Below are 21997 nucleotides of genomic sequence, written 5' to 3'. Positions count from 1 at the left end.
CTCGATGCTTTCCAGAACAACTTTCCCATAAAAAATTCAGATTCTTACAGGAAAGCTCATCTGGAGTAAAGTTCAAGCTTCCTATCCAGCTGGAATTATGGGTCTTCCAGCTGTTATGTAAACTGGATGCTCTCAATAGGAAGAAAAGTCTAGGAGCTGCTCTCTAGGTCCTCAACCTGTACACAGACCATTCAAGAGAGACTTTGCTTGCAGCCCTCAGTGGTGACAGACACAATTCTCAGGTATGGTTTGGTGGTTTGGAGTTTTGGTTCATGCAATGGAGGGCATTCAAATTGTCTGTTGAAGATTACTTGTAATTCCACTATGAGGAAATTAGGATTACTTTCATGTTCATGTAACGTAACTACAGTAGATTAATTCCGGCTACTATTGCTTGCTCTTGCTTACTGATATCACTGACTATCATTGCTTTGCGGGCAAAAGTTAGATCAAAAGTTCTTATTCTCATTAGAAAGTCATCAAGTCTTTATGGTTTGTTTTTTGAGAAGCCTAGATTAGCTAAAACCACAAGCCCTTACAGGATGACATCCTAAAAGTATGGATTCTTGTTCACTCCCACAGCTAATCTCTGTGAATTCTCAGCTCCCAAGCCGGGGCCAAGTTCAGGGAATACCATGCTGGTACATTTTGAAAGTGATGGGGAGAACAGCTTCAGAGGGTTTAGAGCCCAGCTCACTTTGGTTCATTCAGGTTAGTAGAGAGATGCTTGCTGTGTCTAACAATTTCCTTATCATCTGCAGCTATTCTTAGATACCTGAGCTTACTTTTTAGGCTAATCCTGCTGCATTCTGTCGAGGTAACTTTAAAAAAGAATAGCTACTTGTAGCAGAGCTCCCTTTGCTAAATTAGGGAGATGAATCAAATGTGCTTTTTTATTTTCACTGAGAAATGACTGACTTCTGCTACCTGAAACAAGCAGCCTTGTTAATTGTCAGTCTGATTTTTCCCTTGAAAACCTCATTATAGAGGAGAGTCTTGATCCTGGGGACTAGTCTGCTATTGTTGTTTTCTACTTTCATGAGTGTGTGCCAGCTGCTGCTTGAGGCAGATGAATAACTTTTCCCTTCCAGAGTGGAGACTTTGGGGGGACAAGCCAGAGCTGTTGGCCCAAGTCAGAGCTAACTCTTATTTTCTTCTCTTGCAGAGGAGGCAGGAAGAAAAGATTTTGCATTAACTGCACCAATGTTGCCTTTGAAGGATGTTCCCTTAGGTAAAGAAATTAAATTCTGCTCAGTTGATCTCGTCTGAGGAGCTTTCCTCACATATAAGAGGCTTATGCAGTAAGGTAGATGCTTTCTGACCTCAAGTTCTCCTTTTGTGAACTTTCATGTGTGAAAAGTGATAGGCAGGTGCTCCACCACTCATTATCCATACTTGTGGTACATCCTCTCCTTTTCAGTTGCATGCACTTCCTATTGGGAGCAGAGACAAAGCAGAGAATGGGAGAGAAATGCTTTCAGTGCCTGAGCCTCACTTGCTCCCTGAAGGGCTCACCGCCTTAGGATTCAAGCTTTCATGTATCTGTTTTTCCTACCCCCACCACTTCCAGACAGAGCAGACAGATTTTCTCTCTCCTGCATCTTTGGCCTTGCTGTATATCCATGGCATGAGGTTATCTAGGAAAACAGGAAACTTGCCTGTGGAAGTATGGCTAGTTTTCTGGCTCTGGTAAACACCTGTGGTTTTTCCCCAGTTACTCCCCAGTGGCTGTTCAAGCATGTTAGTGGGGCTGAGGAGGCCTGTCCTCACTGTTGGCCATGGCACACCTCCCTGAAGCTCCTTGGAAACGCTCCCAGTGCAGTGGGACTGTCATCAGCCCTACATGGCTGCTGACAGCCGCCCACTGTGTGTAGCTGTGAGTGTGACCTGCATGTTCCCAGGCACACTCTCCTCCTCTCCCCATGCTGTGAACTCCCCCTGCTCCTCCAGACTGGGTGCACAGCTATAAATTATATTCACACCCTCTTGTCCTCTAAAAAAGCCTTTCTTCTGCCCTTCCGCCATGAACACTGATTTTAGAGATGGGAACAGTTTGGTCTTCCTTGTAGGAGATCCATTAAAGTTAATTGAAGTATCTGCTATCAGAGCCAGAACTGATGCAACACACTTGTCGTGGTGAGAAGCTCTCGCTCAGCAGTCCTAGGAATAAGTGACTAATTAGAGAAGACCCAGAAGGGATGTATGACTGCTGAATTAGGAATCTGTATGACTGACTGTAAGTAGTTCCAATATGTTTGCTTTTATTCTACAGATCCAATAAACCCTTGCACTGGACTATGACAGCAAGAGACCATGATAGAGCCCTAAGAAGGTCAACACAACAGGTAAAACCCAAGCAGTACCATTAGAAATGTTTACTTTGGTGTATTTGACCCTACAATATTTCTCAAAACAGACTTATATGCACAGATAAAACAGCATTGACAACAAGGCAAAATGACTGATATGTAGCCCAGGTTGAAGAATGAGAAAGGAAATCCATTAACTCTGGTCTCATTCAACTAACTTGCAGTGTAAGGAAGCATGTTTTATACCTGGTTCTTACTACCAGCAGTAAAAAGTCTTAAAATCTAGCAGAGACGACTGAGTGTCTTCAGCATCTTACTCCCTTGGTGCCGAGCAATATAGCTGTCTATAAAAAGCTTGCTGACTCTTCTTTCCCAATGGGACAAAAGGAAAAGAAGCTCAAGTAACTCACACTAGTCTCCTGCAAAACCTTGAGGCTTGTATTTGCACAGTGAAGTAGTCAGCCTTCACCTTAGCCTCAGGAGGTCCACATAAACTATCCCAGCAATTTTCTCAACTGAGTGGCAAGGTAGGGAATCTGTTTTTCAAAGTCCTTGCACCTTTTTTACTTCTCTTCATGACCTATTTTGAGCTCGACCATAACTTGTCATTTTTGCCCTCTTCCTTTACAAATACCCTTTCAGCATGCACTTCTCTGCCCTAGTCACATCATGGTGTATCCGCACTCTGGAATGTTGAGCTATTGTCCTGATGCAGCTCAACATCTCTCTGGAGTACAACACTGCTGTCAGGCCAGTGTGCCTGCCCAGCAGCACAGAGACATTATCCTTCTCTTCCCTCTATGCTGTGTCTGGATGGGCATCATCAAAGAAGGTGGGTCTTCTGATTTTGCACGTTTGCCCTTTATGAGCAGAACTTACTTCTCCATCAAAACTATGTTATTCTTCTGCCCAGACCTAACCTCAAATTTATTTTCCAACCAGATGGGATCCAAGCTAGAGCTGCAGCAGACATGAGTACCTGTACTTGAGAACGAAATATGTGAGATAAATTGCTACTTCAGTTACCCTGGAGGGATCACTGCCAGGATGTTTTGTACAGGCTTTGTTTCCGTGGGAGGCCAGGACTCTTGTCAGGTGAAGTAAAATTAAAGGTGAGCACTCTTGAAAGTGTTTGCATATATATGTCTGTGGATCACTTAGGGAAAGGGACTGGGAAGGACAGAAGGGAGAACAGCAGGTGACAGTTAAGAGCTCCAGTAACATGCTGTCCCTGGAGTGGATGCACTTACAGGAGTCAACACAGTCGATCTGTATGGGAGATATAAGCAGTGTGCAGTGTTGCTTAAGTGGGACCACAGAGTTTAGAAAGCTTTCTTTGAATGGTAATTTCTATGAGACCTGTGGAGGAGAGATGTTCTTCCCTTGCACTTCCCAAGACCCATTTATGATCCCATTGAAACATTTCCCATTGGAGCTTGCTTGGAACTCTTTTTCATGGCACTCTTTTGTCAAGATAAACTACGACTTCTATTGTTTTTATAGAACTCTTATATTCAGAGCAGTGTTCAAGAACTGACTAATGTCTCCAAAATCACAAGGCAAGCAGGTAAGGACAGCTGAGTAAATAGAAGGCAAAGTAATTCTGACTGAGGCATTGTCAAGCTAAAATGTGAGTTCTGCTCAATAACGCAATCCAATGGCAGACAAATAAATGATATGTAACACTAAGGAGGACTATTGAGTCATATTTTGTCTGCAGCCTGTGCTCAGTCTTCACTTTATGCTGATAAGCAAGCCTTTAAATCAGTCTCTTCTTTGCAGGCTGGGGCTGAGTCGCACCAGTGGCTGTGTTCCCAGTTCCTGCAGGAGGGCTTTTCCGGGCACATCTGATTTCAAAAGCTCTCTTTTAGCTGCAGCAGTGCAGAGGCCAAATGAGACCCCTGTGAGTCCTCTATCTTTTGGTTTCAGGATGGTTCTGGTGGCCCCTTGGTTTGCAACCCTGAAAATGGATCATTTATGCTTTACAGCATTGTCAGCTGGGCTGTTTGCTGTACCAGCCCAAAGAAACCAAGGTTCTTTGGTTTCACGGGTGAGGATTTTCATGGACTGGATAGGACTGCTGAAGAAAAGTGAGTTTTCTTTGTCTAAGGGAGGTGAGTCCTGAATATCATGCCTTTGTATAAAATATCCCAAGTCCATTGAGGTTTTGTCTAATAGGCTTTTCAGGGCAGCTTAAGATGAAGGAAAAAAAGTCCAGGTGACTTACTGCAGAAAGTCTCCACTTCCTCCTCTTCCTCATGCCTCCCCCCTAAATAAAGCTTACTGGAAATTAGAATGGAAGGTCCAGAAGTGTAAGACTTGAATTTAACACTTTGACTGTCAAATCGATCATAATCTTTGAACAGATACTTCTATCAGCAAAAAACAGCTGCTTGTGAAAATGCCTACCAGCCCCATGCTTTGATGGGCAGAATAGTTTGGGAAATGCAGTAAACTGAACTTGTGCATCTATGGATCTAGATATAATTAGCATCGTATTCAGAAGTCTGGAGGATAAATTTTGCCAGAGAAAGAGTAGCATATGCTAGTGAATAAGGACTGATTGCATGAAAGTGATGGCATCTTACAAAAAGAAGAAGCCTCTGTTCTTAAGCTGGAGGGGCTCTCATGCAAAGAAATTAGGGGAGCAAACCTATTTGAAGTGCCCCACGTGAACTCAGCATTGTCATACTGCTTTCCCCGAACCAACTCTCTCTCTCCTTCTTTCCCAGATGTTTCTTTCCTGCTGAGGCTCCTCAGGTCAAGGTGAATTTGGCTTTATAGTTTCGTTGGCAAATGGAGAAATCCACCACTTCATCTTGTTTAATCTGATGAAATTTGAGAGATTTCAAAGAGACACCAGATAGCTTCAAGTCTTTTTTTTCCCCATGTTAAATAAATAGATTTGTCATTCTACAGAAATGTTTCACTTTGGCTTGAAGTAGTAGCACTAGGATACTGCTGATGCAAAACCTTTGTATTCCAGAGCTTTATCAATCCTCCTTCCCTGCGTGTGCACACATACAGCCAAGTATGTTAGTGAATAGCTGTGGTTGTCCCACAGCATTTCTTAAGAGGAAAAACCTAATCCTGGACAGAGTTTTTGTGTATCTACCCATCCTACATTTTATCCTTTTGCTGCCAGCAGAAAATAGAAGACTTCTGCTCACAGGAATAAATTTAATCTCCTTTCCCTGTATACTGAATAAAGTGTGCTGCACTTATGAGCAGGAAATTAAAGTATATATTAAAGAAAAGGGCATGTTGTGAATAATGCTCTATTCTCAGGTCAGATGAGCACTTGGATTCTCCTGCTTTGTGCTGCAGCAGCCAGTCTTTCTCCCTTGTGGCATCATTCATAATCCCACGCTGACCTAACAGAAATGCTACTACAGGTGCTGCTAAGAGAGAACTTTCTTCTAAACTAAAACCAGGTGACAAAACAAGTCATCATTTGTATGGTGATCATCAGCCAGACCAGCCCCACAGATAAGCTGGGAGCTAGCTAGATATCTTCCATACCCTTGGATCTGACACAACTGGCTGCTGACCACTGACTCTGAAGGCAGTAATGGCTTTCATGGCCAGGCATGCAGGGAATTGCTCAGCTCTGTAGTATAAATCTTTCTCAGAGGTGGAGCCTGTAGTGTTGCATGCAGCTCTCACACACACTTTCATGCAAAAGGTTCAAAGCCCTGAGGGCTCTTTGAGCCAGATACTGACTCAAAGTATCAGTATACTGGTACTTGCCTCCTTTATCTGACCTTCATGTCATTGTCTTCCTATTGTGGGAAGTGCTTGGCCATGCTGACTATTCTGAGTTCTGTGTTAAGCTGTCTCTAAGCGTGCTGTGCCTCTCCTCAGATGCTGAGCAGACCATGCTGCAGGGAAGTGGCAGTGCACCAGAGACCTCAGCACAGGAGCCCTCAAAGCTAACAGGAGAGGCGTGCAGGCGGGGGGACTGCAGAGCTGTGTGGAGCTCCCGTGTGCCACGGGAGGCAGTGCTTGGTTTGCAGAAGGCAACGGAGCTGGTTCAGTTCAGGATCAGCTCTGGGTGGTAACTGCTAACAGGTCTGAGTTTCCTAACATCTCTGTGCAAGTGGATACTGCTCTCTGGATTTTGTCCTGGGAAGTGTGTGTGTACACAGGGAGAGGGGAGGGAGGGAGGCTGGTGAGCAGAGGCGAGGGAAGGAAGACCCTCTTGTAGCTAGAAGCAGGGGGCTTGCATAGTGGAGCAAGGATCCATTACCACTGATGCTGCAGAATTCCTTGGATATGTTGCTAAATCTGCTCTCTCTCTCCCTTACCATTCCCTTACCTGGAATAAGGTACTGCTTTTTCATCTTCCATGTTTTAGACTGAATTTCTCAGGGCAGAGAGAACTACTTAATTTCTTATGCATCTACTTTGCTTAAACAGAGCTATGGTCTTGGGTGAGACACTGTCAGCTTACTGCTGCTTTTGAAGCACAACAGACAGCCCTGTCCTACTAATGTGGCTCCTCCTGGCTAGTAAGCGTTTAAATGTTTCTCCACATCCAACACTGTTGGAGGAAGAATGATGAAAAGGCTAAAGTACCCTCAGTTACTGGGTGACACTAGCTTTGGCAACAAATTGGAGAATTCATTTGCTCACGAATTTAAAAAGCAATCTGTTCAGGAGGGGACGTGCTACCAGTACTGCTCGCAGACTTGTGCAGTAGCCAGGCTGCTGGCATGCAGCGTGTGCTTTCCTCCTCTTCCCATTGGCATCCTTGCTGGTGCTCCACAACATCACACTACTGAGATAAAAATAGGTTCCCCAAAGTGGTAAGCAATAGGAGGTGGGCATGGTTTCTCTCCACAGGGAAGTGCAGCACAGCCAAAAACTCTGGGGGTATCATTAGCACGGCAGCTCCAGGGCCGGTTAGGAGAGGCTGGAAATGTGCATAAGGCTCTTGCCCACCCTGCAGCAGGCTTGGCTCAGCTGAACTGCTCATCTCTGGGTGAGCTCAAAGCCATGGCAAGTGCACGGTGCTGCAATGACCTGAATTGGGTGTTTACCTGAATTTGGTGTCAACCTGAATGAAAAAACAGCTTTTAAAATGGACCTAGAGACAAACCCTTGTAGCTCAGCCTGTTGGGCTTTACCCTCTTCCAGGATGCAGCACCCGCACTACACTGGCATTCCCTGCTGTCCCCTGATGCCAGCACAGGGCCCTCACCCTTCAACAGTGCTGGGTATGTGCAGGAGCGCTTGTGCAAAACTGTGTGATTAACTCATTGCATTTAACTTAGACCATGGTGTAAGAGGTTTGGATTTCTTTAAAGCTAGATCTCCTGGGGGAAGGGTACTCTCCTTGTGCTCTCTTCCACTGAGAGTTAAGGCAAGTCACTCTTCCCTACACGTGCCCTCTCACAAGCACTGCTATGTAAAGCTGTTCACAACGCAGCACCTTCCTCAGGAGGCAAATGTTCTTCATCTCCCTTTTGGATTTGAAGGATTTCTACTCAGCAGGAGGGCTCAGCTCCTCCCCTCTGTGCTCTCAGTATCCCGTGCAGGTACGCAGAGACACGGCGTGGTGTCAGCATCCCATCTGAGCAGAAAGCCCATAAAGCATTGGTGTGGGAGGAAGCACACTTAAACAGAATTCAAGCTGCTCTACAGAGGGTATGACTTTAAAAATTGCTGCCTTGGGAGACAAACAACCCTATTATGCTTGGTACTAAAGGGACATGCAGTTCTCATTAGTGATCTTGTTCCCCTCCTCCTGCTCTGTTATAACCACTCAGATGCTTCCAAATATTTCCCTGTTGATTTGGTCTCTTATTTAACGAGTGCTGAATCTGACTGTACTGTGTGTGCATGCAGCTCCAGGCTAGGCCTGCTCTCCTCCTGTGTTTCTGGAGAACCAGGGAGTTCATAGACAAAAGCATAATATTTCATAACTCTTGTCAAGAACTGATCACAAGGTCAATTTAAAAAAAAAATAATTGCATTTCTTCCTCAGTAGTGAGCGAATATTTGAGGTTGGTAGGTCTGTTAGCCCAGCTACGTGACCAACTTGGTATCTGTTTATCTCTTTTCCAGGCATTGATTCAAAGCACAGCTCAAAGCAAATTTGCAAGCAAGTCTGCTTTCCCCTAAGGCCTGGCAGCTCACTCCTTTGTGCTGCCTAGCCTGTGTCTCTGCCTGGCTCTTCAAGGTTAAGGCAAGAGGGCTGCCTTGTGATCATGTACACTTTGAGAGCTCCTTCAGGCTTGTACCAGCTCGAATGCTGGACCCTAAGAAATGATCCAACTGATAGGAATGCGTTTTAAATATTTATACACATAGATAGAGAGGTGCCCTACGGAGGTTAAGCCTTTTATCACTGTAGCCTTTGCAGTGACTGCAATATCTGTGCCCTTGCTAGTGATATCAGGATCTTCAGACTTCCAGAAAGTCCAGTAATACTGGGGTAGGGGAGGAACAGTTTTAAAAAAAATTAGAAAACTAAATGTTGGAAACCCATTTCCCACTGACTTTATTGACCTGCTAGACTCTCTTTGATCATGGGCAGGACTGCCAGGTTTTGTGGAAAGCTCTTACTGTCTTGTCTTAATGCTTTTATCACTGAAGTGCACATTTATCCACAGAATGTGCACCAGAAGTGGAGTTAGAAGAGCCTGGGGATTTATATCTGCTCCTTCTTCATCACGTTATGTGGGAAGCACAGAGTGCTCTTGGATACTCCGACTCTCTCTGAAGGGCATGGCAAAGATTATATTACTATAATCTGTCAATAACATCATCACTGAACCGCCAAGAGGAGTTTCTTGGGATTTATGAAGAGAATCAGAGAGCAAGAAAAGCGCAAGGTAACAACAAATGATCCAGCTGAGGACACTCAGTCCTAGAAATTTCACTCCTTCACTTGGGCCAGTTTCAGAAAGCCCCAGCTGCATGGCTTCGACATGTTGGCAGCCTTAAGTTAAGCTTCAGAGCCCAGGCTGTAAGGTTGGCTGAAGACCTTAATCCCTGTGTCAGTGTGCTGCATTGATCCAGTAGGAGAACAGCCCTCTTAGTATCCTAGAGACCAGTAAAAGGGACTACATAGAAATAAACTGTGATGTTTGAGCAAACCCTCAGGGACACCTGTCTATATAAGTGACTCCTGACTTCCTATATTGTCAGCTTAGTTTTCAAAGTCGAGCCCCCTTCCTCCACATCCTCTGAGATAATCATGTGAGATGTAGTGATGGTACATATGATTTGACTCTTGGAATAAACGACACTGAGGCATCAGGGGCTGGGAAATAGGTGTGACTCTTCATACCAAAAAATATATTAACTTCTATGCAGAAGGTATAGTTTTGCTAACCGTGACCCTGCTGAGGTGTAATCCCATCAAGCATCTAGCAGTCTAGATTAACAAAATCCTCAGAATTAAAAGAAAGCTAAATAAAAAAGAAAGGGAGAACTTCAACATTGTTTACTTGGAAGTTTAAGTTTCTGGAGGCCCTTCTGTCTGCATGTGTACAGCATGCTGTGCAGAGAAGTAAAATCTTGTTGGAAGTGCAGCCTGGCAAGGAGATGGAGAACATCACGGGAATTCCATTTCAAAATGCGTGGAGGAAATGCTTTTTTGTTTCCTGTTTTGAAGAGTCTGTACACAGAGTAGGGGAAAAGGAGGAAATGGAGGAAGTGCTGTATCAGGCAGAAACTTGGAAGCAAAAGGAATTAACTGGAAATTATTGGCACAAAATGTAAATGGGGAGGGGGAAGTAGTAGGAAATGAGTGGGGGAAAACTCAAGAAACTAGATCTTGCAAAGGTTTTATTGAGTGTGCTGAAGGATCTCTATTCCTTCCCCCAGCATCTCCTCCCAGCCTTTCACTGTGGGTTTTTTCCTTCTCCTCCTTTATGCTACCCCTGTATAGGTTTAGTTTATTGTGGTTGCAGATGTTATACAGAAGAACTTCTTGGTAGATACTCACACTTATTTACTGGTAGACAATGTGGTGGAGAAATACACTGTGAGCTTTTGGAAGTCCTGTGGACAAGTTTTAGTGTACGTGTTCCCCAAATATTTCCAAAATTAAGTGATGCCTTTGGAGAAAGTTTTTAGATAATAGCTATTGTGTGTGGACCTTCATCCTCTTAACATCACACTAGTGGTGATGGCTAATGCTCAAGAGAAGAGGCCCTATTTGACTTCTGTCTTGGTGTAGATGAGGGCTAAAGGGAAAATAAGCTGTTCTTCCATGACACTTGAACAAGAACACTCTTTTGTTTTGTTACCAAATACAGTAGTAATGCTTCCAAGTGAAGACTGTTAGAGCAATGGAACATGCTAGGAATGTTTTTGTCATTAAGGAACAAAACCAAAACCCAACAAATCTACAGTTTAGCATGTCAGTTAACTCTGAGTTGGGAGTGAAAGCACAGAAGAGGAGAAGGATAGAGGATATGCTAAGGAGCTCTTGGAGCACTCCACAGCTATTTTCTTCCAAGAACTAATTTATAGAAGGCAATTAAAAAAATCTAAACCTGTGTCTATTACAGCTGAGAATAGCAGTTTAACTATCATAACTATTTACATGGAGGACAGAGGAAAATACTATCAGAAATGGGGCCATCAGTCAAACTTCTCCCTGAATAGGAGTCTCACAGATAGCTCCCTGGAGCGTCCTCCAGCACACAGGCTCACTGCTATGTAATAGCATTTGTTATGGCTGGCAGTTTTTCAAGACTGGGTATATTAAACTAGATTCCTATGACTATTTATATGCCAACATATTGAAACAGCCTGTTTTCTTCCCCCCCCCCCCTCCTTCTCCGGAGTTGGTGAATAACAGAAGTTTGTGGGTGCCTGTCTCTAAACCAAATTATTTTTAACCAAGGAACTAAAACACAGAATGAGGCTTTAATGTCAGTATGAGCTGGAACTCTAGGATGATGTTGTGATAGGGAAGAAAGAGGCTGGAAAATTCAGAGAGCCAGTAAGTAACCAGAAAATAATTTAGTGTGCTTAACAATGGAAAGTACCTATCAGTGGAGATGGAGTAATGGCAGAAATTCCCTGTCTCATCCAATTTTCAATTTAAGCCCAAGAACAAACCCATGTGTAGTCAAGCAATTTTTCAGGACAGATAAAGAAAATAAAATGCCTAGACTTGCAGGTAGACTTGAGGCAGCTGATACTGTGCAGTAAACTGAGCAAACCCTTGCTGGCCAGCAGTAAGTCACCTAGTGCAGGACGGGGACCGGAGGCGCTGCCTTGTCAAGAGGGGACTGCCATGTTACTGGAGCTGAACGTCTTTTAAATGTGAATAGTTCCTTGCTTTTTCACCTTTCCACAGAGTAACTTGTATGACTGTGGCCTACATTTCTCAAATGGTGTTTTTACGGGGATACTGTGCTTGGATTTGCTTCTATCTGTTCTGTGCAGTACTGTGCAGTCTCCTGTGGTTCTCCCAAATCCCAGACCTGGGATGAAGATGGTGCTCTGCTTCAGGATCCAAGGTACAGTCAAGCTGTACAAACACTTGTACAAGATTAACTGACATGTTTGATTGAAGCTTCGGGAACATACTTGTTTTCAAGATGCATTTATGGGCTTTCCAGAGACTTCACAGACAGATGTTCTCCAAACGTATGAAAAAACAGAGCTCTCTGAAACTCTAGCCTGTATAAAACTGTCTGATATGCACAATGCTGAATCTTGAAACCACTTTTGTAGGATTATAATGAACAAGATCTGGCCTGGTAGAATGGGAATGTAGAAGTTTCTGTGATTGGTTTGACCTCTAATTGAACACATCTCTTTTTCCAGATGAACTTTCAAAAGGAGTATTTCAAGGTTTTGCTCTTCAGATTGTATCTCAACCATAATCTATGCTTTTCCATGAGGGTCACATAGGAATTCTTCTTACTGGTGCAAGTCCTTCAAAAACTTAATGTTAAAGCTGAATTTAATGCTCTACATTCTTATTCTTTCAAGGACAAAAAACTGTCAATGCTCCAAAAATGCCCAAGCAGATGAGCTCGGAGTTGTCACAAGGCATAGATGTCACTCACAGATTGGGAAGGAATGATTCAGCCATTGGGATACCACGTGAGATACACAAATGCCACCAGGTGAGCACCCAAGTTCTTCTGGCTTTTGTAACTCCCATGAAATCTGCAAACATCTGTGATGTGTTTTTTAATGAATCCAGGGGTGCTTCAGTTCATGTTAGAAAACTGGGCAAGTTTCTCAAAGAGAGTTGGGAAAGCTGGTCGGTGCCAGTATTTTGTTTGCAGCAAAGAGCAGACAAACCTGACACCTCTGGGAAAAGCTCTGACCATGTCAGAGGCCTGAATGTGGCATAACTGAAGGGCTAAAAAAGGGGACAATAAACTATTTCACTAAAAATCTTTTGGCACTTTCATCCATTTCCTTTTCTTCCTCCCTTATCGTGCTTAGTTAAGGTAAGAGATAACTTTCCATTCAGGTGGTAATACCACAGACTTCTAAAGCATTTGGAAGGTTAACTTCAGAAGTAATAAATCATATGACCGAAATAGATTTGGACCAATATCCCGCCTTTGATTTTTTTATTTCTTTTCTTTTTTTAATGGGCATTGCAATCCCTTTTGCCTTTGCTCACATTTTGATCGCTATCCCTAGGAGATCAGAGCCAATTGTTAAATATGCCAGCATTGTGACTTTGTTCTTTGCTTTGTGCTGCAGCTGCCACAGGAGAATTGTAGCCCCATTAAAATCCATTATTCGCCTTGAAGTCCTGGACTTTCTGGACTGAAAGAAATCTGTCTAATTGTCACGGCCAACTGGTGGTGTGTGAAGGATTTGGACTAACGAAAGAGTTACTCGGTAAAAGAGAGCTCATCTTAATTCTGGGGTGAGAGAAATGGAGGAGCTTAACCAAGTTTCTTTTGCTGACAGACAAGGGATTTTTACATGGCACACTTCCATGCTCCAGGAAGGATTTCTGATACTTGGAGTTACTTCAGCTAGCCTAGTATCTTTCCCATCCTATAAGTATTTTTGCAATCAAACTTGTTGGATATAAGGTCCTTATAATGGCATGGCTGTGCCTTGGAACAATGTGAGTCTGTGTAGGATGCTCTTTCTCAGACTTTAACTGGAAGCATGAAAGTTGCTGTGTGTGTCTGAAGCTGTGTGCCAAAGACAAGGCAGCAGGTCAAAGTGATGGGGCCAAAGGGAGGGAAGCTTTTCCTACAGCCCTGCTAAGTGAGGGAAGGTGCCTACCTCACTAAGGAGCTATTGGCTTATGTAGGACATTTTCAGGGACGCGAAGCTGTGTAAGTTATCTTCTGTACATGGAAGAAAAAGCACAGACTGGAAATTTGAACTGTTAAGAGCACTTATTGATACAAGGTTCTTCAGTGCCAGATTTTAGTTATGTGAGACGCCCCAAGTGGCTTATTCCCCAGAGGAGATGGATGTCCTGCAGCCTTGTGAGCATTGCACGGTGTCTTGCACAAAAGAGCATGAGGGAGGTGTTGCCTGTCAGGGCAGGGATTTCTTCTGACCAGAGTAGTCCAGGCAGTGGGGATTTGACACTAGTGATTTGTAGTGGTTACAGTGAGTGTCTTTAACTATTTGTCTGTTTGAAGGAAGTCACCATTCTGGTTAGAAGTATAGCAAGTTTTCTTCTGGCCATGTTTGTAGACTAATGCATGAGCTCAAAGCTGAATGACATCAGGATTTTGCGTTAATAAGCTTTTAGAAAGTGAAATCTTTTCTGACACTGCATTTTGAAAGACTGTGACTTGCAGCTCTCAGGAGAAAAAGGCTCACAACCCATTCTGGTCTATTTTGCAGGCAACTTCAGTGGTGACACTTCTATCTATCCCATAAAATCTTGAGGTTCAGTAGTGACAGCGACTTTCCCTTCCAGGACTTCAGCAGCCATGAAAGGCTTTCTCTCAACTTCCTCTACTCAGGAAACACCATCGGATAAGTCTATTATGATTTTGTAGGGAGGGTGAAGAAGTAGAGCCTAAAGTATTGCAGTTACATATATTAAAAAAAAATCTGTTCTGAAGAGAAATGGTGGTTATTAATAACAAATCTATTAGAGACCTTGAGTGTTGATTGAATGCACAAGTAGTGATCTAATTACTGTGCTCATTTCCTGCTATAAACCTGTAAAAAAGAGATCCTGTCTTATCTGTTGCTCTCTATCTGCCCCTTTCCATTCTGCTCTACAAAACCAGAATCCCCTCTCCCTGTGGTCTGTCTGTTATTCCTTCTACAATCTCTCTTCTGCTTCTCCACCTAGCAGGCAATAATGCTGCCAGGTGCTGCTGTTACCACTGCTTACCTCCCCAGACTTCACCTCTGCCCCACGCCCAGGGAGCTACACAGTTAATTGGGCTCTAAGCTTAAAGACCAAAGGAAACCTCCCTCACATTCTTATTTCCCAGGCAGGGACAGAGCTGGTGACATGGGTGGACAGTTTTCTCTGTGAACAGCACTGCCCTGGCACCATTAAGCAAATCAGTACTTTGATCCCTCAGATCAGAGAAACTTGGAGCTGGAAAGATGTGTCCAATCTGACTCTTCTGTTTGTGGAAGCAAAGTATTTTGCCTTTCTAGCAACTTGAGCCACATCTAATCCTCTCCCATGCCCCTTTCTTCTGTCCTACCTGTGCTCCTCACTGCTGTGTGAATGAGCACATCTGCTTGGGCAAGTGTGTTGGGCTTCAGAAGTAAATCACAGCAATTAAATTTCTCTTATTAAAATGCATCAGCCTTACAGCAGCGTCACCAGAGATCTGTTTGCTTTTTCATGCAAACATGCACTTTTCCAAGATGAACTTCAAACCCTAGCTCTGAAAATGAGGAGATGCCTTTTCCATTCACCTGCAGCCTGGCTAAAAAATCCTCTTGGCTCAGACTCCCCTCCACAGAATAGTCTGTAATCTCTTTGTATTTGTGTACCTCAGGTAAGATAGCACTCTCCTTTCAGGTCAGGAAACTGGAAACATGGAGGTTGCTGACAGAGGTAAAACTGGTTTTAACTTTCCATAAAGCTGATGAGAGGGAAGTAGTAGAAAGCCTATTAAAAAAAAAAAAATCCTTCTCTTCTTTTTATGCACATTCTATATTTATGGCTTGGGAGTTAATCTCTGTCATGGGTAAGTGTCAACATTTGGGTATGAAATGGTCACCAACAACATTAGCCATGTCAGTACTAAATGTACTTTCTTAATTCTTCACATTCTTATTTTACTGTATTCACTTTCAATTCTTGCTACCAAGGCTGCTATATATGTTTGGAGAAATGCATGGATACTTGAAAGAAAAAAAAAAAAACACAAACAACAAAACAAAACCTCACCAGAAAAGTCCCAAACCTTAGCTAAATCAAAAAATCTTAAATATGTTGAATCTAAGAACTCTGCACTTTGTATGAAGGCTTGAACTTTAGCCAGGTTGACCAGTCTGCCTGAAGCATGTTCCCAGCTGTCAGCCAGAGGGATCCTCAAGGTGAAAGTTTAAAATCCTTATCAAGCTTCTACAACTTTCATGTTTCCAGCAAGCTCAGTTTCCTTTCCCTCATCACCCTAAAAAGTATGCTGTCAGACCCACTCTCCTTTCACCCCAGTAAACCAGGGCGTGATGGTAGTCAATTTTATTTTTTTTTTTAATTCCTGAAAACAATGTAGACTATTCCACCAAACCATGTAATAAAATGTTCACATCTCTAGAACATTGCATTCTGCATTTTAATCAGCTTTGTGGCAACTATAAATGCAAGGCAAAAACATCATAGAATCATAGAATGGTTTGGGTTGGAAGGACCTCAAAGATGATACAGTTCCAAACACCCTGCCATGGGCAGGAACACCCTCCCCTAGACCAAGTTGCTCAAAGCCCCGTCCAACCTGGCCTTGAACACAGCCAATTTATTTTGTCAGAAAAATCTTTCAGCATGTTCTCTGTGTTAAAGCAGCTTCCTGACCCTGCATTTCAAAACTGATGAAACTGTAGGATACAGGGGCCTCAAAATCCTTCTTGTAGAGTTGTATGAGCAGCCAACACAAAGTGAACTGGAAGGCAGCAGCCAGTGTTAAGTGAGACTCTGGGTCTTTCTCTGCATATGTCACTGTGCTGGTTTGGGCTGGGGCAGAGTTAATTTTCTTGAAAGTAGCTGGTGTGGGGCTGTGTTCTGGATTTGTGCTGAAAAGGGTTTTGGGTAATAGAGATGTTTTTTATTACTGCTAAGCAGTGCTTACACAGAGTCAAGGCATTTTCTGCTTCTCATATGGCCCTGCCAGCGAGGAAGCTGGGGGTGCACAAGGAGTTATGAGGGGACACAGCCAGGACAGCTGACCAAAGGAATATCCCATACCATGTGGCATCATGCTCAGCATATAAAGCTGGTGGAAGAAGGAGGAAGTGGGGGGGAACATCTGGAGTTGTGGAGTTTGTCTTCCCAAGTAACTGTTACTCGTGAGGAGCCCTGCTTTCCTGGGGATGGCAGAACACCTGCCTGCCAGCGGGAAGTGGTGAATGAATTCCTTGTTTTGCTTTGCTTGGATGCATGGCATTTGCTTCACCTATTAAACTGTCTTTATCTCAACCCACAAGTTTTCTCACTTTTACTCTTCCAATTCTCTCCCTGATCCTGCTGGTGGGGAAGTGAGCGAGTGCTGCATGGGGCTTAGTTGCCAGCTGGGGTTAAACTGTGACAGACACAAAGCAGTGCTGTTGTTATCACACTGTTTATTTGCTGAATGTACTTTCCCTTAAGCTGCTGTCTGAGATCATTTCAAGATACTCTTCCATGCTCTGATGAATTCAAAACTGCAGCGAGTTAATTCAGTGCTCACCCCAGGCACCCGACACTGGGTGGTAGTCCCTGTATCTCTGCAGTTCACACTGCCACTGAAGCAAGTACAGAAACATCCCTGAGGAATGAGTGATTATTTAAACTAGTTTTTGGATTGGCTTGCTTTTGTTTAAACCAGATGCTTATTGGGAGGAATGATTGGTCTCAGCGTGTAACTGACCTCAGATTAATTAATAACCACTGTCTGGAACCCGACACTACAAACAGGAAGCAGAAAAAAACCAGTTTAAGCCATCTGTGCTAACTTTTGCTTGAGAGCTTGGCTGCTCTTATTAGAGGGTTGTGCCTTTTCCTGTGGCACACAGAAGGGAGAGGGGGAGTCCATTACAAAAAGGTTAGTGTTAGATCCCATAGTGTGATCCACCAAAAGAGGGGAAATAGGGGGATGTGTTGTACCTCAGCCCTCAAAATTCTCAGTAGGTTTATCTGTACCAGTTCTACCACTGACAAGATTTTAATGGATTTATTTTCTGTTAAACCTTTCCCCCCCCCAGATTCATCTTCTATTTTACTAGTTTCTGAGGAAACTAAATACTCTTCCCTTCCAGTTTCATTCCTTTCCTTTCTTGTGCTGACATCTCTTGTGATCAGTGGAAGCTGGTAGTTGTGGGATACAGGTTGTTTATGTGCTCTTTAATTTGCTGTTACTGGAGATGGTTGGGAACGCTGTAGCAAGCTGATTTTGGAAAATGAAGACTTACTGTAGTGGAAACACTTCATAAATACTGTTTCAGCTAAAAAGGTCAGGAAATTATTCTCATGTGCGGAATATGTTTTCCTGAAAAATGTGTGGAGAGCTGCTCACCCAGGACACGTTGCCAGCCTGTACACATCTTGCTAGCCTCCAGGCAGGGCCATTACTATAGCCATCTTGTCAATCCTGGAAAAGAGAGATGGGCTTGCTGTCTCCCACGTGTCGATGTACATGCAGAGCTGCCCTCCAGCAGCTTAAATCTTCCTGTGTAGTATCCCGTGCTGCTTGCAATGGTGGCAGTGGAGATGGAGTATGGACTTTGATGTGTACCTGGTAATTAATGTATGCATGCAGTCCTGGGAGAGCTTGTCCTCTGCCCCCCCCCAGACATGCTGATGGCTGTATTAGGTACTTCCTGGCCTCAGTTAGGCAGAGGTACCACATCCTTCTGTTGAACCTTCATCTCTGTTTTACATGGATTCCTATGATGGTGGCATAGGTCTCAGATGTTTCATCAAGACCCGTAGCTTCAACGTAAGCTCCATCTGCACTGGGGTCTGGTGCCTGAGAAGGTGAGTGACTCACACGCCTCTGGACTCCCGGTGTTAATTGTAACAGCAGCAAAACTTTAGAGGTACAAGTCAAGGTTCTCTGGCAGCACAGCACCCAAAGCACTGAGACCTCCACTTGGATTCCCAAAGGTGTCTCTGTGAGGTAAGGTTATAAGTTTTGAAGTGTGAGTGTTGTTCGGCAGTAGATGCTGCAAGTGAACTGTGAACTCTTTCTGTTGCCTGAACTGTAGGGTTTTTTAGACTGAAATAATGTATTCGCTTTCCTTTTTCCTTGCCCAGTGCTCAGACAGAACAGTTGTGGGGAAGCAAATACTTGTTGCCAGATGTGAATGATGTCAGTCCTCTGCTTGCTAAAGCCACGTGTGGCTGTGGTCTTGGTGGGTTTCCTCTCAGAAGTGACCTGGCACTCCTGGAGCTGCAGAAACACATCGATCCATGTGCCATTTGTAGTCCCACCACATTCAGCTGTGCCAGGGTTAATGATTATAATAGGTTTCAGACATGGGGCACAGTGTTTAGTATGTGTGTGGGAAGGGGCTTGGGAAGACATCTGTGTGTCTTGCACAGTGAAGGATGGTAGGGGTGAAATGAACAGCAAACCTTCAGGCAGGATTGATTCCTCTTATCTGGCTAAAATACAGAATGAGGGTTAGGAATGTGACTTCAAGGTAAAAGTACAGGCTAGACATGACCTAGAGAATAGAAAAGATCACCTATTCTACCTGTCTTCCCAACCTGTTACCGCTGTACTATGACATCATTAAAGTTAATGAGCCAAAAATAAGCAGGCATGTCCCAAGGGAGCTGTTCTTATTTTTTTTTCTTCATAAAGACTGGTATGTACAGGACTAACATAATATGCACCTCTGTGCTGGTAACAAAGTAATGTTTGAGACAGCAGGAACTGAAATTTAAAAGAAAGATGTTAAGTTGCCTATACCCTTTGTCTAAACCCCAGAATATTCTTGTTAGGGGAATATTTTGCTGCAGTATATAATTTAGATTTTTATAAAAAAAGTGCCAAGCTTGGACAGAGCTGAGAGAAGTTACTCCTTCCAGTTTGCTGTGTACAGCTTGGGGCAGGACCTGGAGGAAGGAAAGGATAAAAATGGAAGACAAATGTTAAGCATTAGGGAAATGTAATGTAAATAGAGCCAGTGCACAAGCACAGAACATGTGAATAAGGAGGCTTTATAGCACATGGATCTTGCCATGTCCTCTTAATAGTATCCACAAAGAAAATAGCACAGTTCTTCAAAGAACTGTCTAACTATGTGCACTGATGATGGGAGGTTTCTGCACTGAAGGAGTGAAGTCTTGGGTCAAACTGGCTTGAGGAAAGTGTCTTCCTTCAAGGCCCTGGATCCATGTCACTTTGGAGGGCCTCCTCTCTCATCTTCTTAGAAACAGCCTTCAAAATATGTTCAGTTTGACTGTGCTGTGGCCTCAAACAGTGGTATCAGGAGAAAGCCTGATCTGACTCATTAAAACAGTGCTCTTGGGCATCCAGCGAGTACAGCAAGGGAACATATACATTATTAAAGCTCTGTCTCATCTGTTCTGCAGTCTTGTTGTGGGATATTTGGGAGGAGGGGGGAGATGAAGCAACGAGTTAAAAAGCAAGAAAAGCAGAGGGCTGACAGAAGTAAGAGCAGGAAAGATGTACCTGGTGTTGATGAGAATTTGCTTTCCAACACAGACAGTTCAACAGGAACAATCAGCTGCTGGCACACTGTGGAGAGGAACAAACACTGCTGCAAGGTCTTAACAACAGGATGGGGAGAGACAGGAGCTGACAGTGAGTACAGGTTACTCTGACATCAAAGGGCATCATGACCAATCGAGGGCAGTGCCAGCTCAGACTGAGAGCAGTGCCAAGAGAGATTTCCCCTCCTCCCTAAGTGTTGCCTGCAGTGTATGAAACATTTTCCACCTAGGAGCGAGGCTGTCTCTTCTGTTGGAAAACCGGGAAGCTTTGGGAAAGGCAAAGCCAAGATGGAAGCTGAGCAAAGGGGAATGAACTCAAGGGAGATGAAATCACACTCACAGTGAGTGTCCAGGGTCTCTGGTCCATGTCACCACTGCTGCTTGGCAGTGTGGTCATATACCTCATGTCTCCTTGGGATGTCTCTGTCTGGGGAGGAGAAACTGCTCCCCCATTTGCAAACTGAAGAGAGCTGTACCACCCCCTCATTCCAAACAGCCACTGACCCTCTTCCAAGAAATGTGGGATACACGTGCCTGGGTGCAGCTGGCACAGAGCTGGTCTGTGTCCTGTCTGACTGGCCCCTGTGCCAAAGTCTAGCACAGATAGTGGCAAGGAATCACTCCACTTACCTGGCTGGAGGTAACCTGGAACAGCTGGTGAGTTCGTGACAGACTTGAGGATGCTGTCAGAAGGTTTGTGTGTGATCATCTGTGCCCTGCAAAGAGGCATCCATCCCTGGTGGCGTGCTACCTTTACTCTCTCTTAGGGGCTTGGCCCAACATTTCTGTTCTTTTGGTGACCCATGCAAGAAGCAAGGATGAGTTATGGGGACTATAGGCCTCAACATATCATGCACACTTTCCACTGTTGACTGACACCCTGTTACTGCTCCTGGCTGATGGGCTTGGCTCCCCTTGATCCAAGCAACACAACAGCAAAAGCCAAGGTGGCTCCATACAACTGTCTGGAGAGTGACTCCTTCTCCTTAAGCACATGAAATACGTGAAATACATGAAAAACATGAATAACACACATGCAAAGGGATGTAGACCCCAAGCTGGGGTCTGTCCCCAACAGTGTGTTGATATCCTCCCAGGAGCAGTTAAAGGGCTGTGACTCCTACCCCTGTAAACTCGCTGATGATGTTGGGTTTTCCAGGGAAAGAACTGGTTGCCAAGCTCTAACAAGTGGAGATCTCTCTCCTTTCCCATGAGGCCTGTGCTATGGGAGACTCCTGGGGACAAAATATTGAAGAGATTAACATCTGTGAGAGAGCTACAGGGGCAACTTTTAGCACAGTGTAGCTGAGAGTGTGGAATGTGCTGCAGACAACCACGACACAAAGCCATGTCCCTCCCTGGCTTCCTGGATGTGGATGCTTTTGACACTGCTGACAGGTGATAACCCCTTGCTTTCTCCTTCTCTCGTCTTCCCCTTTTCCTTCTTTCAGGGAGATTCTGGGTGGCCACAGATCTGTTTGTTTGACAGACACAACAAGCTGGTCAGTATTGCAATCTGAGGCAGTGACAAGTGTCATCCAGGGTCCCTGACAGTCTGCACCAGGGTTTCTGCCTTCAGACACTGGATTTCACCAGTCACAGAACAAAATATTTGATTAACTAGAACAGAAGCTTTTCAGGCTTTTGTGCATTTTTGCTCAGTAAAGAGGTTGTCATGTACACCGGGTTTGTAACCGGGATCACGTCCCTCCAAACCCTTCCTCTTTGGAAGTTCAGACTTGAGTGCTCTGTTTCAGAAATCCTCTTTTCTACTGCAGTAAACCTTGCGGTGCTGTGGCACTGATATCAATTCAGTTCCTGAAAGGTGCCTAGGAAATATTATCCTTCAGCGTCTGGGTGCATGGCC

At 44.1% G+C, this 21997-nt stretch overlaps 1 protein-coding gene across 1 annotated transcript in view; it reads left to right on the top strand.

The window, feature by feature from the left end:
* Nucleotides 1-21746, top strand: part of OVCH1 (ovochymase 1) — a 36155-nt gene extending 14409 nt beyond the window's left edge. Inside the window, 24 exon segments of the mRNA XM_039383135.1 lie at nt 583-711; nt 1166-1231; nt 1694-1809; nt 1812-1876; nt 2273-2359; nt 2972-3010; nt 3012-3162; nt 3270-3404; nt 4239-4343; nt 4345-4399; nt 8927-8953; nt 8956-9059; nt 9061-9148; nt 10232-10305; nt 11632-11794; nt 12273-12342; nt 12344-12409; nt 13005-13062; nt 13064-13145; nt 14121-14274; nt 16255-16373; nt 17652-17747; nt 21320-21414; nt 21582-21746. Coding sequence (XP_039239069.1) covers nt 583-711; nt 1166-1231; nt 1694-1809; nt 1812-1876; nt 2273-2359; nt 2972-3010; nt 3012-3162; nt 3270-3404; nt 4239-4343; nt 4345-4399; nt 8927-8953; nt 8956-9059; nt 9061-9148; nt 10232-10305; nt 11632-11794; nt 12273-12342; nt 12344-12409; nt 13005-13062; nt 13064-13145; nt 14121-14274; nt 16255-16373; nt 17652-17747; nt 21320-21414; nt 21582-21746 — 2309 coding nt within the window.
* The last annotated feature ends 251 nt before the right edge of the window (nt 21747-21997 follow it).

This window comes from Pipra filicauda, unplaced genomic scaffold (genome assembly GCF_003945595.2).
Source record: "Pipra filicauda isolate LSUMZ 115617 unplaced genomic scaffold, ASM394559v2 scaffold2_size9829703_pilon, whole genome shotgun sequence".
NCBI classification, from domain to species: Eukaryota; Metazoa; Chordata; class Aves; order Passeriformes; family Pipridae; genus Pipra; species Pipra filicauda.
The sequence above is the reverse complement of the archived record's forward strand: the minus strand, read 5'-3'. Positions and strand labels throughout refer to the sequence as shown.